General features: G+C 41.9%; 1 protein-coding gene across 3 annotated transcripts in view; it reads left to right on the plus strand.

Moving 5' to 3' along the window:
• TRAPPC9 (trafficking protein particle complex subunit 9) overlaps positions 1–17,016 on the plus strand; it is a 660,858-nt gene that overhangs the window by 32,083 nt on the left and 611,759 nt on the right. For all 3 annotated transcript variants that reach the window (XM_075920070.1, XM_075920071.1, XM_075920072.1), the window contains exons 7-9: positions 825–950; positions 9,440–9,656; positions 9,835–9,978. In XM_075920070.1, the coding sequence (XP_075776185.1) occupies positions 825–950; positions 9,440–9,656; positions 9,835–9,978 (487 nt within the window). The remainder of the gene's footprint in view (positions 1–824; positions 951–9,439; positions 9,657–9,834; positions 9,979–17,016) is intronic.

A 17,016-nucleotide genomic window follows, 5' to 3' on the forward strand; every position in this document is an offset into this window, starting at 1 on the left:
TATGCAACCTGTATCTTTTATAGCGGTTGACTGTGTTATTTGGTAGAATCAGAATTGGCGGAGTGCTTGTCTGGCCCAGAGAAAATTTCTAAACAGGTCAACTCTCTGTGTGCATGCACCCCCTCGCCGTTAATTTTGTTAGTTTGAGTATATAAAGCATGATTTTTTAGGACATATTCTGATCATTACTTAAAAAATGAAAATATATAGATTGGAAATTCACTCTTAACTATTTTATTTTGTGTTAATTTTGATGATCAAAGAACTGATTTTTTTCATCCTCTATCATTATTATTTAAATAATTTCAGATGGTTTCTAATGAAGTATTTTGAAGAGACACAATATAAACTCTTGGTACAGTGTTTTAAGATGCCATGGTTTTAAAAAGTTTTAAACATCAGTTGTATATATTGACATGTTTTGGTTGTGTCAGTTATTCTGTAGACAAATATAATCTGCAATATTGTGAAAATATTCTAAACGTCTCCCTCCTCTTATGAGTTCTGAAATTAAAGTTTTGCTTTCAGGCTCAAATTTAATAAATAAGATGAATGAAGGAGGTGAAGATATTTAGTTTTGCTTCATAGCTTTCTAATGGATGATCAACCATTTATTTTTGCTCTTGTTGTTCATTAGCTTGCATCATAGGTTGTAAATCAAACACTGTAATCATTAGTGTTCAGATTTAATTTGTATGGATTTTGGTGAAGTGAAAAGAATAAAATGAGTGAGTTGCATGCGCAGAAATATTTTTCAAGCCTGAGGAAGAGAGGTATGCTTGTATATTAAGGCACTTGAGTTATTTTTGTTTCTTCTTTTCAAGTACAAAAATGCTGGTGTGATTGAGTTGGAAGCCTGTGTGAAGGCAGTGAGAGTCCTAGCAATACAGAAAAGAAGCATGGAAGCTTCTGAGTTTCTTCAGAATGCAGTTTATATCAACCTTCGTCAGGTAAGTATATATGCTGATTTCTTTTTTTAAACTGAGAATGAAAAAAATTAAGGGGTGAAAAGTCCTTGAATTTTGGGTACCTTGTTTAATTATTTTTTCTTGAAACTAATGCTCGTTAGCACCTTGCATCCCATGATCTCAAAGCTTGTTAGAAACACTAACAATTCCATCTAAAATGAGGAAGCTTTGTGTATGAGATTGAAGACTTTATTGGTGATGCTCTTCAGGTGAAGAATAAAAGTTTCTTAGGAGCACCTTGCTGTGAGAGATCTTATTGGAAGGCTATGCTAGATAAAATTGGCCACATTATCAGTCATATCATACCTGTAACTCTTTAGCTGAGTCTGTGATCTATAAGGTATGAAAATTATACAATATAGTATATTTTATTTTTATTTTTTACAAAAATCAGTCCACTGAGAACAAGACTCAGAGCCCAGCATAAAAATATATCACATGACATGAATAAGTGTGTCATGGTCTAGATGGTACTGGGTCCTGCGGTGAGGGCAGGGGACTGGACTTGACCTCTTGAGGTCCCTTTCAGTTCTGGTGTTCTGTGAGTGTTAATTGGACGATTTATCAGCTCAGACTACGTGATCCTTGGAAGAAAAATTGTTCTAGGAAGATGTCCTTGAATTTGTGGAATGATTCCTACCTGCAGTTAGGTGTAGAAAACACATCTTTAACAGGCTGATAAAATGGCAGTGGTCACACCACTCAGCTGTCACTTGTGGAAGGGATGTATAGTCCTTCCTTGTGGGACCTCTGAGAAGGTGAAGATCTGTTACTGTACAGACAGTTTTAGAGGCAGATGCCAATTTACTGTTAGAATGCGCTACATTGAGCAGAATGCGCTACACTGAGTCCTCTAGCTTGGTAGTTGACTGAATGGAAAAAGTTCTTCTGAAGAATGATTCTTGGATTGTGTGTTCTGAGGACAAAAGAGTGTCTGTCCCTGTGTTTAGAAAATGTATAACAAAGATCTAAATGTATGTGGTGGAGAAGAAGTTTCTATTCATGCAGGACTCTTCAGTTTGGCTAGGAAAGCTTTTGTAAAAATATTCAGTGACTGAAAGTTGAAAGGTGGTATTTGGAATAAAATAAAGTAATTAAGGATAATTAAGTATTAGAACAACTTATCATGGCAAGAAGTGCAATCTTTATCACTTGAAGTCTTTTATATAAAGATGGCTGTTTTAGTAAAAGAGATGGCATAGGTCAATGAGAGGTTGTGGCTTGATGCAGAAATCCCTAAGTGAATTTCTTCAGTTTGCATTACAAAGGAGGCTAAACTAGATAATTTCTTCTGGCCTTTCAAATCTATGAAAAATAGATTTAATTAATAGATATCAGTGTAATCTGTGTGTGTGTGTGTGTGTGTGTGTGTGTGTGTGTGTGTGTGTGTGTGTGAGATGTATGTATGTATGTATGTATTTATGTATATATAATAAAATGTTTGTTCGTCTTCTCATGCTCTAATCCACCTCAGTCCTGAGTGGCTTTGGAATGGATTCTTTGTAGACATTCTCTCCCTGTCCCAAGGAGTCTGTAATACCCTTCTTCTAATGTATGGGAGCCTTTTCCCGCAAGGCCTCTTCCTTTGTTTTTCTAAATGCCAAGAAATTGAAAACAGACAAGTTGTTCATAATGTACATACATTTATACCACCTGCTACAGTAGGAGGTCAGAACATAATAGTTTTTCAGCATATTTAAGTTGATGGGATAAGCATATGAAATCATAACTAAGCTAAGATAATATAAATAATGTCAGATGTAAGCTAAGATAATATAAATAATGTCAAGCATCAGTAAGTTAATTGTCTCCAGTGCCAAAAGTAAGGCCTCCCAATTGTCTTCATATGTTGCACAGCTGTCTAGATGCATTCTATCAGAGGAAGGCAAAAGAATTTGCCAGACAGTATCTGGTTGAATGGGGTACATGGTTCTGACCTGGGAGTCTATTCTTGTGTTTATAGAAATCTGTAAGATAGATGAAATATTATAGAAGGTTAGAGTCTTGTTTCTAAAACTGTCCTAACTCTAATCTTGAAATTTTGCTGTTGTCAAAATAAAAAAATGAGGTTGACATTTACTTAGTTCAGTAAGTTCTAGTATTTTGTCAGTGTGAGAGAATTTAAATGTTAGAGTAAGTATAAATGTCTTCCATGGAATGTTATGGAACACATCTGTTTTAAGAAAAATCTTGAAAATACATGAAACAGGTGACTTTTTTTGGTGCTGTGAGAAATCTTTTCACTATGTGGTAAAAAGTCTGAGGGGTAGCTGTGTTAGTCTTTGCAAAAACAATGAGGAGTCTTGTGCTACCTTAGGCTATGTCTAGACTACGCAGAATTTTCGAAAGAGGATATTCAAATTCTGCAGGAGCGTTTATAGAAGAAGTTGCTTGTGTTAATGAAGCTAATTTAGTAAGTGTGGAAGTGGGTTTTGTCTAGTAAATACTTCATTACGTAACTTGTTAAAAGTGGAGTCTTTTGAGGTTGTGGAGAGGAAAGTAAGATGATATGAAAATTGAGACACTATCTTAGGATAAACATCAAACATAATTGTATGTTAAGGTATATTATGGGATGAAGAATTAAAAGAACACACACCACTGGATGCATGGAGACATAGAGCCCTGTATTTCTGGACAGAAGCTCTACCCAGACGGCTTGTTTGGAACTTTTCAGGGGGTTGAAAGGATATTTGAATTTGAAGAACTAGCACTTGGTTTTTGGGGGGAGAGAGAGAAGATTTCTTGGTTGGCTCCTTTGAGGAGAGGAAGCACTGCTGGACTCCATACATTTAGACTGTCTAAATTAGTGTAAAAAGTCATAAGACTACTAAATTTTGTTGTTTGTTTGTGTTAGGTTTATGTGGGTTAAATAAAAGTCTGACTAAACATTAGCACTAGAGACACTGAAACTGAATAAGGTCTGTGTCTAGGAAGGACCAGGTAGTGACAGATGTTTCTCTTGAACACCTATACTTTTTGCCTTTACATATTCTCAATCCTAGAGTCACTAGTGCCTTTTTTGACTGATGTTGCTTTCCTGCCTTTTAAGTTATCAAATATCCATTTTTTGTATCATAGTTATTAGTTAATTGAAATCTTCTGTTATGGGTTGTTTACCCAAGATCTATTTTATGCACTAGGTGTCAGCAGTGATACATTACAAGAACTTGTTGTTACTTTTTACTGGGATATTACAGAAATGAAATATTGTCTAATAGTCTGTGTCCTTTTCCAACACAAGGCACTTCTCTTTATTTAACTTCATTGTATACTTTACTATTAAACAAAAGAGAAATAGTGATTGAACAGTGTACAATGTGCAGCAGCTGTGTAAACTAGAGAAAGCTGGCAGGTTTTGATCAAGTTAGTTCTTTTGTAGAATTTTATGTCCTTCAAGAGTACGCTTTTCACTTACTGCTTTCTGACCGCATTGGGGTGTATGCTTTTGCTCAGAAGCATAAAGATTAATGTTTAAGTTATACTTAGAAATTTATAAAATCAAGGAAGTATTAAGCTCAGATGACACTCCTCCTTTTTTCTGAATTTGTTAACCTATTGAAAAAGATTTGTAAATTTACAAGATGGTATATCTGAGTAACTATAGGAATTGTGTATTCTTGACACTAGCGTTCCACGTGTATGAATGTCATTAGGACTGTGTTTTTTTGTTTTGTTTTATTTTTTAGAATTAATTTTTAGCAATTTGAGATTTATATGGATAGGTAAATATAGGGGGTTCTTGAGGCTTTCTCCTTGTACTGTGAGCAAGTTATATTATTCATTACAGTAGTGTATATATTGTACGCCAGTAGAATCTACGTGGAAAAATTAATGTGCAACACATTGGTGCTCTTTAGAAATGACACTCCCATAATTCACATTATCATTCTGTGTAAACAAGCCCTTTTCAAGTAACCATTTCTGATACTTTTGTGGCATTTATTAGATAATCACTGGTTTCATTTCTTGTAACAGGATGTTACTGACATATCAGTTGAAAACCTAAAATTAGAAGATATAAATATAAATGAAGTGCTAACAATGGCTTAGAGAAGGCTTGAGGAGTTGTTGACTAATAGAATGGTTGCAGTAGTAATGATAAATGTCACCTTTGTGGGCAGTCCCCCCCTCCCCAAAAAAAAATCTAGAGAGAGATGATTTTAGTTTGTTAGAAAGTTCCTTTGGACAGCAATGCTACTTTTCAAAAGAATATTGATCCAACCTATAGTTGAATTCAAGTCAGTCCTTTGTATGAAAATATAGTAGAACAGTATTACTACAGGGTGAACCTTTCTAGTCCAGCACCCTCAGGACCTGACTAGTGCTGAACCAGAAAATTTGCTGAACTATGAGAGGTCAGTATTGTCTAGCAGCGTTACTAACACTTCCATTGCTTATTGGGCTCTTACAGGACATTTAGGGTATTAAATTAGAACTAAATAATGGCACAGAACACTGTGAGCCAGGAGTGATGGCTGTAAACAAACTTTATGGGACTATGGGAAACTTGGCCACACCCACGATAAGTGGTCATTCAGCTAACTAAATTTATCATGGATTTTGGTGGACCAGAGAGTTGCTGGACTAGAGAGGTTCAACCTGCATTGGTTTAAAGCCAGTAACATCTCTGGTTTCTTTATTTAAAAAAAAAAAGGATGGGAATTGGCAGAAAAAGAAAGACAGCATTGTATGAATAGACTTGGTCAGTTGAAGTTGTATTGTAGTTGGGAATGTTGTTGTCGTTCTGTAGGCAGTTTCATAGTACCATATGCTGTGATCCTGTCACATTTAATTAACTAAGAGTTTGGCAGATATCTACAGGCAGTCCCCGAGTTACGTACAAGATAGGGACTGTAGGTTTGTTGTGTTGAATTTGTATGTAAGTCGGAACTGGCGTCCAGATTCAGCCACTGCTGAAACTGACCAGCGGCTGACTACAGGAAGCCCGAGGCAGAGTTTCTGTGCCCTGGGCTTCCTGGAATCAGCTGCTGATCAGTTTAAACAGCAGCTGAATTTGGACACCTGGGACAGAGCAGCAGGGGCACTGCTGGGTAGGTCCCCGCAGCGCCGCACCTCAGCGCTGCTGGGACCAACCCGGCAGCACCCCAGCTGCTCTACCTCAGGTGTCCCCAAGTCAGTCGCTGCTGAAACTGATCAGCGGCTGATTCCAGGAAGCCGGGGCAGAGCAACTCTGCCTTGGGCTTCCTGTAGTCAGCCGCTGGTCAGTTTCAGCAGCGGCTGACTTGGGGATGCCTGGGGCAGAGCAGCTGGGGCGCTGCCAGGTTGGTCCAGTAGCGCCGAGGAGCGGCGCTGCGGGACCAACCCGGCAGCGCCCCAGCTGCTCTACCCCAGGCGTCATCGGTGAGAAAAGCCTGGTCTGGGGGGGGGGGCCACTAGCTGCGCTCCTCCCCCCCCCAGCAGACCAGGGAGACGCGCGTCTCGGCCGTCCCGCCACCCGCCGCGGTCCCGCCCGCATCCTCCGCGGCTTTGCTCCGCGTCTCCCTGGTCTGCTGGGAGGAGTCCCCCCCGCCAGCAGACCAGGGAGACGCGGGTGGCAGGACGGCCGAGACGCACCGTGGTCCCGCCCGCATCCTCCGGGACTTTGCCCCGCGTCTCGCTGGTCTGCTGGGGGGGGGTTCCCCCTCCCCCAGCAGACCAGGGAGACGCGGAGCAAAGCCGCGGAGCACGCGGGCAGCGAGACAGCCCAGACGCGCCGCGGCTGTCCTGGCAGTGGGACAGCCGCGCCGCGTCTGGGCTGTCCCGCTGCCCGCGTGCTCCGCGGCTTTGCTCTGCATCTCCCTGGTCTTCCGGGGGGGGCTCCCGCCCCAGCCGACCAGGGAGACGTGGAGCAGCTTTTCTCGCCTCGGAGGACGCGGGCGGCAGGACCGCGGCACATCTGGGCGTCCCGCCGCTCCCGTCCTCTGGGGCGAGAAAAGCCCTGTTCGTAACTGCGGATCCGACATAAGTCGGATCCGTGTAACTCGGAGACTGCCTGTACTTACTTAAGGAGACCTGTAAAGAATCTCCAGAAGAATTCACTAAAAAATATTCAGTATGTGTGGTGTGACCCTGCTTCTGACTTGGTGGTGAAATGGATGCCTTTGGTTAACTGCTAGGGGCTTGTTCGCTTTGTCAGATCACTGGGAGAGCTCTCTCTGTGATGTAGCGGTGACTACACTATTGTGTTAAAGCGCTGCTGTGGCAAACCTAAGGAACTTGAAACAAACATCCTGTTGCTTGTGCACATTATTCCTATCATGCCAGGTTGATGGCTGTTGATGAACTGTATTGTTAACCACCTCAGGACATTTACAAAGCTATCTTTGCATTTTTTCCACAAAGTTAGGAGAATTAATGTTTAGGAGAAATCAGTGATTTCTGAGCCAAATTCTAATTTGGGAAACTAATTTTTCTCTAACTAAAACCACATCAAGCTATTTTCCATTGTCATTGATTTCTTTGGGTTCCTTTTTAAGGACAAAATACTATATAAAAATGTTACTTAAGAATTCAGTTTACTATTTGTGAGTGCAACTTAAAATGTCATCTTTTAATATAAAACCTAGCTCTGACATAGTGCTTTTCATCCATAGATTCAAAACTTTATAAAGGAGATGTCATCATCTGCATTTTACAGATGGGGGAAACTGAGACATAGGGGCAAAAATCCAGGTTTCCTGAGTTCCAGTCAAGTGATATAAACTCTAGGTCAGAAAGTGCGGATAATATACAAATGGGCTAGAAAATGCAGTTTTTAGTATAAAGACATGGTATAAAATTCAGAACACAGGTATTGGAGCTGATACAGAATAAGGATGTTAAAGACTAGTTGACTATCCAATAAGCATTTGCTTATTGGATAGTTTTTTGACTAGTTGACTAGTCTATAGGCACTTCAGTGGGGCTCTTGTATACTTCAAAGGAAGAATGAGGAACTCTGCATACAGCCCGGGGCCAGTGTGAAGTCCAGCTGACTCTGGGCTGCTCGCACGTGCCTTCTTTGAAATGTACAAGAGTCCCGTGCAGGGACTTTTGTGCATTTCAAAGCCATGGAGCCCGGTATCAGTGGGGGAGTCCCCAGCTGACCCCGGGCTCCCCACTGCTACCCCTTTAAATCCAGCAGATATGTGGTTTAAAGGGACAGCCTCCGAACTGCGGATCCACGGAAATTCCATTGACTAGTTGACCGGTCAGTTAACCGTATTTTGAGATGAGGAGTCCTGTGGCACCTTATAGATTAACAGATTTATTGGAACATAAGCTTTCGTGGGCAAAGACCCACTTTGTCAGATGCATGTCGTGGAAATTCCAGAGGCAGGTATAAATATAGAGGTATAAGAAAAGTGTACCAATCAAGAGTAAGGCTAGAGATAACGAGGTCAATTCAGTCAGAGAGGATGAGGCCCACTTCTACCGGTTGATGTGAGGTGTGAACACCAAGGCTACGTCTAGACTGGCATGATTTTTCGGAAATACTTTTAATGGAAAAACTTTTCAGTTAAAAGTATTTCCGCAAAAGAGCGTCTAGATTGGCATGGATGCTTTTGCGCAAAATCTTGCCAGTCTAGTCGCACCCCAAGAGAGGAGAAACTGCTTTTGTAGTTGGCTAGCCATTCATAGTCTTTGTTTAATTCTAAGGTGGTGGTATCAAATTTGCAGATGAACTGTAGCTCAGCAGTTTCTCTTTGAAGTCTTGGTCTTGAATTTCTTTAGTTGCAGGATGGCTACCTTGAAATCTGCTACTGTGTGTCCAGGGAGATTGAAGTGTTCTCCTACAGGTTTTTGTATATTGCCATTCCTGATATTTGATTTGTGTGTTTATTCTTTTATATAGGGACTGTCCAGTTTGGCCGATGTATATAGCAGAGGGCCATTGCTGGCACATGGTGTATATTACATTGGTAGACGTACAGGTGAATGAACCTGTGATGGTGTGGCTGATCTGGTTAGGTCCTGTGATGGTGTCGCTGGTGTAGATGTGTGGGCAGAGCTGGCACCAAGGTTTGTTGCAGGGATTGGTTCCTGAGTTAGTTACTGTGGTGTGGTATATAGTTGCTAATGAGAGTTTGCTTCAGGTTGGCGGGTTGACTGTGGGTGAGGACTGGCCTGCGTCCGAGGCCTGTGCAAGTGAGGGATCATTGTCCAGGTCCACAGCTAATCCTCTGATATTTAACTGCATTTTAACATCCTTAATACAGAACGGGGTTGGAGCTAGGACCAGAAATTATTTTCTGGTTTGTTCATTATACTACATGTAAGATAATTGGGATTTATAATTCTGGAGTACTTGACAGTGGCCACAGTTGGAGCATAGGATCTTAAGTTCGATGGTCTGACGCAGTGTGGCCTTTCTTATGTTCTTATAATACTAGCTCTTTTGTTGTCTTTGTTATGCTCTCTCTATATTTTTCATTTTTTTTCTGTAACATTTTAGCATAGTAAAATGTACTTTTTTTTAAACATTTCAGCTTTCTGAAGAAGAAAAAATCCAGCGTTACAGCATTCTTTCTGAGCTGTATGAACGTATTGGATTTCACCGAAAGTCTGCTTTCTTCAAGCGTGTAGCAGCAATGCAATGTGTGGCACCTAGCATATCAGAGCCTGGTTGGCGGGCCTGCTACAAACTGCTTTTGGAGACATTACCTGGTTATAGTCTGTCTTTGGATCCAAAGGACTTCAGCAAAGGTAAGTTTCTGTGGATCAAACTGTTGGTTCCTGCATCACTGTAATGAAGTTGCATAGAACAATCAAATAAAACATCTCTTCCGCCCACTTCCATCTAATGTTAAATGTAGAATTCTATTTTAAGCTACTTGTAGATTTTATAAAAAATATAACAAATGATTTCCTGTTTATTTTGTAGGGACTCATAAAGGATGGGCTGCAGTGCAAATGCGTTTGCTTCATGAATTAGTGTATGCTTCAAGAAGAATGGGGAATCCTGCTCTTTCTGTCCGACATTTGTCCTTCCTTCTCCAAACTATGCTGGATTTTCTCTCTGATCAAGGTAGGTGTTTTAAGGGATGAATTACTTTTTTCTGTGTCACAACAAAGGAGTTTTGTGATATTAATGTTTGAAATTTACTTAAATTAACCAAGCACCATCTAGACCATCCTGGCAGGTGTTTGTATATCCTGCTTTTGAAAATCTCCAATGATGATAATTCCACAGCCTTCTTAGGCACTTTATTTCAGTGTTTAATCACTGTGACAAAGTTTTTCCTAACAGCCAACCTAAATCTCCCTTACTTCACTTGAAACCCATTACTACTTGTCTTTTCAAAGAGTAAGGAGAATATTTTTTTTTCTCCCTCCTCCTTGTATCAACCTCTCTTGTACTTGAAAGCTGTTATCATGTCCCCTGTTGTCTTTTTCCAGATTAAAGAAACACAGTTCTTTCAGTATTCCCTCATAGCTCATGTTTTCTAGACTTGTAATAATTTTTGTTGCTTTTCTGTGGACCTTCTCCAATTTGTCCACATCTTTCCTAAAATGTAGTGACCAGAAGTGGACACAATACCTTGGTTGAGGCTTAATCAGCACAGAGTAAAATGGAATAATTACTTCTCGTGTCTTGCTCACAACATTCCAGTCAATGCATCCCAGAATATTTGCTTTTTTTCCCAGCTGTTGACTCATACTTAGCTTATGGTCCATTATAACCCCTAGATCTCTTTCTGCAGTACTCCTTCCTGGATAGTCATTTCCCATTTTGTATGCGCAACTGATTGTTCCTAAGTGGAGTACTTTGCATTTGTCCTCATTGGATTTCATTTTATTTAACTCAGACCATTCTTCCAGTTTGTCCAGATCATTTTGAATTATAATCCTATCCTCCAAGCACTTGCAACCCCTCCTAACTTGGTTTCATCCACAAACTTTGTAAGTGTATTCTATATGTCACTACCTAAATAGTTGATAAAGATTGAAAAGAACCAGTCCCAAAACTGATCCCTATGGAACCCCACTTGTTATGCCTTTCCAGCATGACTGTGATCCATTCATAACTATTTTCTGAGAGTGGTTATACAGCCAGTTATTCAACCACCTTTATAGTATCCCCATCTAGGCTGTTTTTGCTCAATGTTGGGTGGCTGAACACCGCTTGTCATAGAATCATAGAACCATAGAACTGGAAGAGACCTCAGAAGGTCATGAAGTCCAGCCCCCTGCTCTAGGCAGGACCAATTCCAACTAAATGAACCCAGCCAGGGCTTTGTCAAGCCGAGACTTAAGTTCTTGTTCATGGGGAATAATTACAATCCCCGACCCACATCATGAATGGGGTTCAACGGGTTACCCGCACCTGTTGGCGTAGGGTAGACACACACTGAGCCAGTCAGTGTAGTGCGCGTGCAGGCCCGGACTTCTAAGGGCATCACAGACCTGTTATTTCTCAGTCTCGGGTGGCTGAATGCCACTTGTCCCACTAGGCTGTATTTTCTTAATTTATTTATAAGGTCATATGAGAGACTATATCAAATACCTGACTAAAATCTCAGTATACCACATCTACTGCTTCCTCCTTTGATAAGCTTGTTATCCTATAAAGGAAGTTATCAGGTTAGTTTGGCATGATTTGTTCTTCACAAATCCATGCTGACTCTTGTCACTTTACCTTTATAAATGTTTGCAAATGGGTTCCTTAATTATTTGCTCCATTATTTTTCCTGGCATAGAAGTTAAGTTGACCAGACTGTTTCATGGGTTGTCCTTATTGCCCTTTTTGTAGATGGGCACTATATTTGCCCTTTTCCAGTCTTCTGAAATCTCTTCTGTGTTCTATGACTTTTGAAAATGTATAGTTAATGGCTCAGATATCTCCCAAATCATATCCTTGAATGCATTTCATCAGGTCCTGGTGATTGGAAGACATCTAACTTGGCCAACTCAACAAGATTTATCTAGGAACTTCTAATGCTTGCTAGAAGTATTAGAGATTGGATGCAGTTCTCCGAATTTCCTTTTTTTTGTTTTTTGTATTTCACTATTACATTTCAGTGGAGTTTTTGCTGTGTTGGTCCAATGATATTAGAAACAAAACATGGGTAGGTAGTAATCTTTTATTGGATCAACTTTTGTTGAAGAAAAAGACAAATATTTGAACTGTACAGAACTGCTCTTTAGACTTGTCCCTTTCATCAACAAAAGTTGGTCCAATGGAAGATATTACATCTCTGAGGGTATGTCTACACTACCACCTTAGTTCGAACTAGGGTGGTTAATGTAGGCAACCGGAGTTGCAAATGAAGCCCGGGATTTGAATTTCCCGGGCTTCATTTGTATATTGCCAGGCGCCGCCATTTTTAAATGTCCGCTAGTTCGGACTCCGTGCCCGCGATTACATGCAGCATGAACTAGGTAGTTCAGATTAGGCTTCCTATTCCGAACTTCCGTTACTCCTCGTGGAACGAGGGTGGTAGTGTAGACATACCCTGATGGAGTGTGTTACATTTATTGTTAAACAGTGGTTAAAACACCACTGATTGCCAGTGTGCTGTCAACACATTTGCTATGTGCTGTAGAATTGATCGGATTGTAACATTGATAGGATTTGTTGGAGGGAAAGAAGAATATAAATAGGAAAACAAAGGTGACAGCTACTGTTAATCTTTCTTTTGCTAGTAATGTGGTGTTTTGAACAAAAAAAATAATTATATCAACGTTTTTGTCTTAAATAACATAGGATCCCATGACACAAGCTTTGTTTTTTAAACACCTTTTTCAAAAGACAGGTTTTTGGCTCCCCGTAATTTTTTTGGGTGGTGGTTGCTTTATTGTTGGAGATGCAGGCAAGCTAGGAGAATTGAACAAAATAATTAGACATCAAGAATTATTTTAAGAATGACTCTCTTTGGCTGCTCTTCAGTAAGGAGACAGCTCCTTTTGCTCCAATGGGGGTCACTTTATTAAGTGGTTTAAAATAGTCATTTAAAAAGAGTGGTAAATAAAGAGAATATTATCTTCAGTTGACAAATTGAATATTCTCTCTTGGCCTCTTAGTAAAAGCTTGACATGCTATTTAATGGTAAATTTAGTTTAATGGTAAATTTATTTTAACAAAGAAAAGAAATATAGCTTGTCTCACTTAAACAATTTAAAAACTAAATATCAACAACTATTTATCACTATTTATCACTGTTTCAAGTCACCTTTGAAAAGTATTTTTATGTGGACTGAATAGAGGAGTTAACCCCAAAGCATGTTTCCCAACAGTTATTTCTCTTTGTTTCATTTTTCCTTTATAGCAAAATACTTTATCTGAAGCACCAAAAAGAATTGTAATTAAAGTACAGTTTGCGTAATTAAGATTCTTTTATAATCTGACATGATTCCCAGTGTCCGAGAAGAAATCTATGGTGGAGAGCCACAGGCACATTCCTGTATCTTAGCCACAAGACAAGACTTCCTTTCGGGGTATAGATGTCAAGGGGAAGTAAGTTCCACATCCTGGGACCTGCTACAGCAAATCTGTGATTGCCTTCCAACTTAATTTGCAGTGGTAGTATCCAGCCTAAAGCAGTGTTACTTAAAGTGGTCTGCAAAACCACTCTGAGAAACCTGTTAACTGGCTGCTTTGGTGGATTTATTTACTAGCTCCACAGCCACGGAGTCCTGTGGCTCTCATTGGCTCCAGTTCGCCATTTGCAGCCGCTTCCCACAACCCCCCTCACTTGTTTGAATCATGTGTTTTTTCCATCATGGTGCCTCCTTAGGCATGCTAAGAATCTAATGGGACTAAAATAGTCTTACATGCCTAATTTGGTATGGACAGACTATTCAGATTTGACTTATTCTTTTCTCAGATGATAGGTTTTTAGTAATTTTTGGGATAAAATTACTTGGCACTTAACACCTAAAAATATCCCTTCCTTTCCCACAGGTTGGAGAAGGAAGAGTTATGATTTGGCCAGCCCTGGTATTCATTAAGTGTTGGGACTGACCAGTAAAAAATTCCGCTCTAAAAGAGGGGCTCCAGCTCCAGCAGTGGTACACTCTTGAAAAGGGAAAACAGTCCCTTCTCTTTTTCCTTAGTTCTTCTTCGAGTGCTTGTTCATGTCGATTCCAAGCTGGTGTACACTCACCCCGTGCACATGCATTGGAAACTTGTCCCCTCGCAGCTCCTGTAGAGTTAGCTGTGGAGACCCCCTAGAGTGGTACTGCTATATCAGTGCACCGATGCCTCAGCTAACTCTGCCCTCCTTCAGTTCATTCTTATCTTTTGTGGTGATATTGGAACGTCCAAACTTAGACACCATGTAGATTCAATCTGGAGGGTTTATTATGCACAGCGCTGGCAGAGTGTCACCTTGCCACTTAGGCTTAGTGAGCACTTCTAAGCAATTGATTACAATAGATATAGGGAGCCAGTGGACAGAGAGAAGCAACGGGATGGGAGTTCCCAAGCCCTTGGATAGGTTCTGGCAGCAAGACATACGAGCACGATAAGACAATAGTCAGAGATTACATAGTAGCTCCGCCCATAGATCAGGTTAACACATTTGTTAAACACAAGTATTGCCCTCCACTCCCGAGAATTGCCTTGCAATGCATAAGCTACATTCCAATTGAAATCCATAGGAGTGGTGATGGTGCTTTCCTGACAGGTGCGGGGTGCGGTTCATAGGTGTTTGTCTATGGGTATAAAGCAAAAAGACAATATCAGGTATACAGCAAAGCAGTTTTTTATAACATCATTCTGGTGTGTCTGCGAGCTTGGATTGTTAGGGAGGGAGGGAGGGTGTTGTCTCATAGTAACGTGTTAGGCCTTTTCCTGAATCTGTGGTTGGCTTTGGGAAGTCAGCTGTTTGTTTCCCATACCGAATGGCAGACTGAGGGCCTTGGCCTTGTTTGTGTGTGTGAAACTCATGATAAGGGTGTTCAGTTATGGCTTCCCACATATGTTATGCTACTTCGGCTCCTTCCATTTGTGATACATAGGCGAGGCTGTTTTTCTTGTTGTTCCTAAGGCCCGTTGTCTGTTGCTGGCTAGGCCTCATGCCTCTGCCTCAGCTTAACTGGAGAGCATGGTTCAGAATCTTACCTATATATCAATGAGCTATTTGCTATTTTATCCCTACATAGCTCTTGCCTTGGCAAGTGTCTAGTCCCTAGCTATATCTCTTCATTGTTATCTTCGTTCATTTAGCAGAGTCTTCAGCATCAGTAGATAGCAGGCAAGTGCCCAAGAACTGTAGCCCCTCAGGGGCACTGGGGCATGCCTAACACCCCGGGCTATAAATTGTGCGCAGTGTATAAGCACCCCCTGCCCAACAGTGATCTGCATGACGTGTGCCTTTGCTTTGAAGAACACCACACTGAGAAGTGCAAAATCTGTAAACGTTTTAAGCCCCGCACCAGAAAGGACCGGGAGTACAGGCCCCAGCAACTTCTTATGGAGGCAGCACTAAACCCTCTCAGGCCGAGAAGTTGGCACCCGGAGCCAACTTGGTGTGGAGTGCACCGGCCTCCGTGTGTGATAATGCGCCAAAACTGAAGTGCAACCAAGGACTCCCAGTGCTGTGGTTCCCCGGCGCTGAAGACTGCAGCATTGAGACACAGGTCCACCTCACTAGCACCAAGAGGTGGGAGGGGAGACAGGTAGATCCCTCATAAAACTTGTCTGAGGCAGGACCAAATGTGTCGGAAGTTTCCACCACGAGAAGTAAGAATATAAGAATGGCCATACTGGGTCAGACCAAAGGTCCATATAGTCCAGTATCCTGTCTTCCGACAGTGGCCAATACCAGATGCCCTAGAGGGAGGGAATCACAACAGGTAATCCTCACATGATCCTTCCCCTGTCACCTACCCACAAAGAAGCAGTGGCTAGGGACACCATTCCTACCCATCCTGGCTAATAGCCATTAATGGACCCAACCTCCATGAATCTATCTGGCACTTTTTTTTGAGCCCCGTTAAAGTACAAGCCTTCACCAAATCGTCTAGCAAGGAGTTCCACAGGTTGACTCTGCACAGAAGTCCAGGGCGTACCTTTGACTCCAGCCCCCAGGACCAGTGCTGTTGAGTCTGGCATGTGGCCTGTCAACAAGGGACATATGTTCGGTGCAGGTCCTGAACTCTTCCTTAATTCCTAATACTTACGAGGTGGCATGAGACCTCATAGAGATTTCGGAGACAGAGGCATCCAGAGCGCACAATAAGCCACTGGGACTGCCGAGATTGTGCTGCTCAAGAAGGAAGCCAGCAATGCTGCATAGACCACAGTCTGTGGAATGGCACTGGGACACGTCATCCTTGTTGGAGGGATCACCTCCACTGGCACATTGCACACCTCCACCAGCGCTGATGGAAGGCATGCACCATCTCCCAGGACAACACTGGGTTGACCAGCACACGGTGCTGAGGTCAATCTCCTGATCCAGTTCAAGGTCCAGAAGTGCTCAGCACCGTTTGAGGTCCAGACTTTCCTGGTACTGCTCAAGGTTCCCAGGAAGGTCTCAGCATGGCACCAACTTCATCAGCACAGCCATGGTCATGTCAGTCGGTGTTGGAAATGGATGTGGTGTTGACCCGTTGCTGATGAAGTTGCACCAGGCATGGCAGACAGGATCCCCTCCCCTCCCCTCGGCACCACGGCAGCAACAGTGGGTGCCACCTGCACGGTGGCCTTTCTGGACACCCTGGGCATATCCTCAGTCCCAGGGTGTGCTGAGGTAAACAGCATGAATGAATCACAAGTCCAGCTCTCCATGGGATAGGTGCTATTCAAGGGCACCCTAGGTAATGGAGTCCCATCCATTGAGACGTGATAGCCCACCGCCTGAATCCTGGTATTAGCCATCCAGGTTGGGGCACCAGACGGCACTGGATGGGGGACACCAAGCTCAATAACCCAAAGAACTTGCGGGGGATACTCTGCCGCCTCCTGCCACTTGTCCTCGTCCCCGATGCAGCAGTGGTGAAGACCTCCCTCCTCGTTGACCATAGGGCTTATCTAGAACTACTATTTTGGGTTGCCCAGAACATGAATAGAGGAGATGCAGGAGCGAGAGGATTCCATGGTGGACATTCTGTCACAAGA

This window comes from Pelodiscus sinensis, chromosome 2 (assembly GCF_049634645.1).
Source record: "Pelodiscus sinensis isolate JC-2024 chromosome 2, ASM4963464v1, whole genome shotgun sequence".
Taxonomy (NCBI): Eukaryota; Metazoa; Chordata; order Testudines; family Trionychidae; genus Pelodiscus; species Pelodiscus sinensis.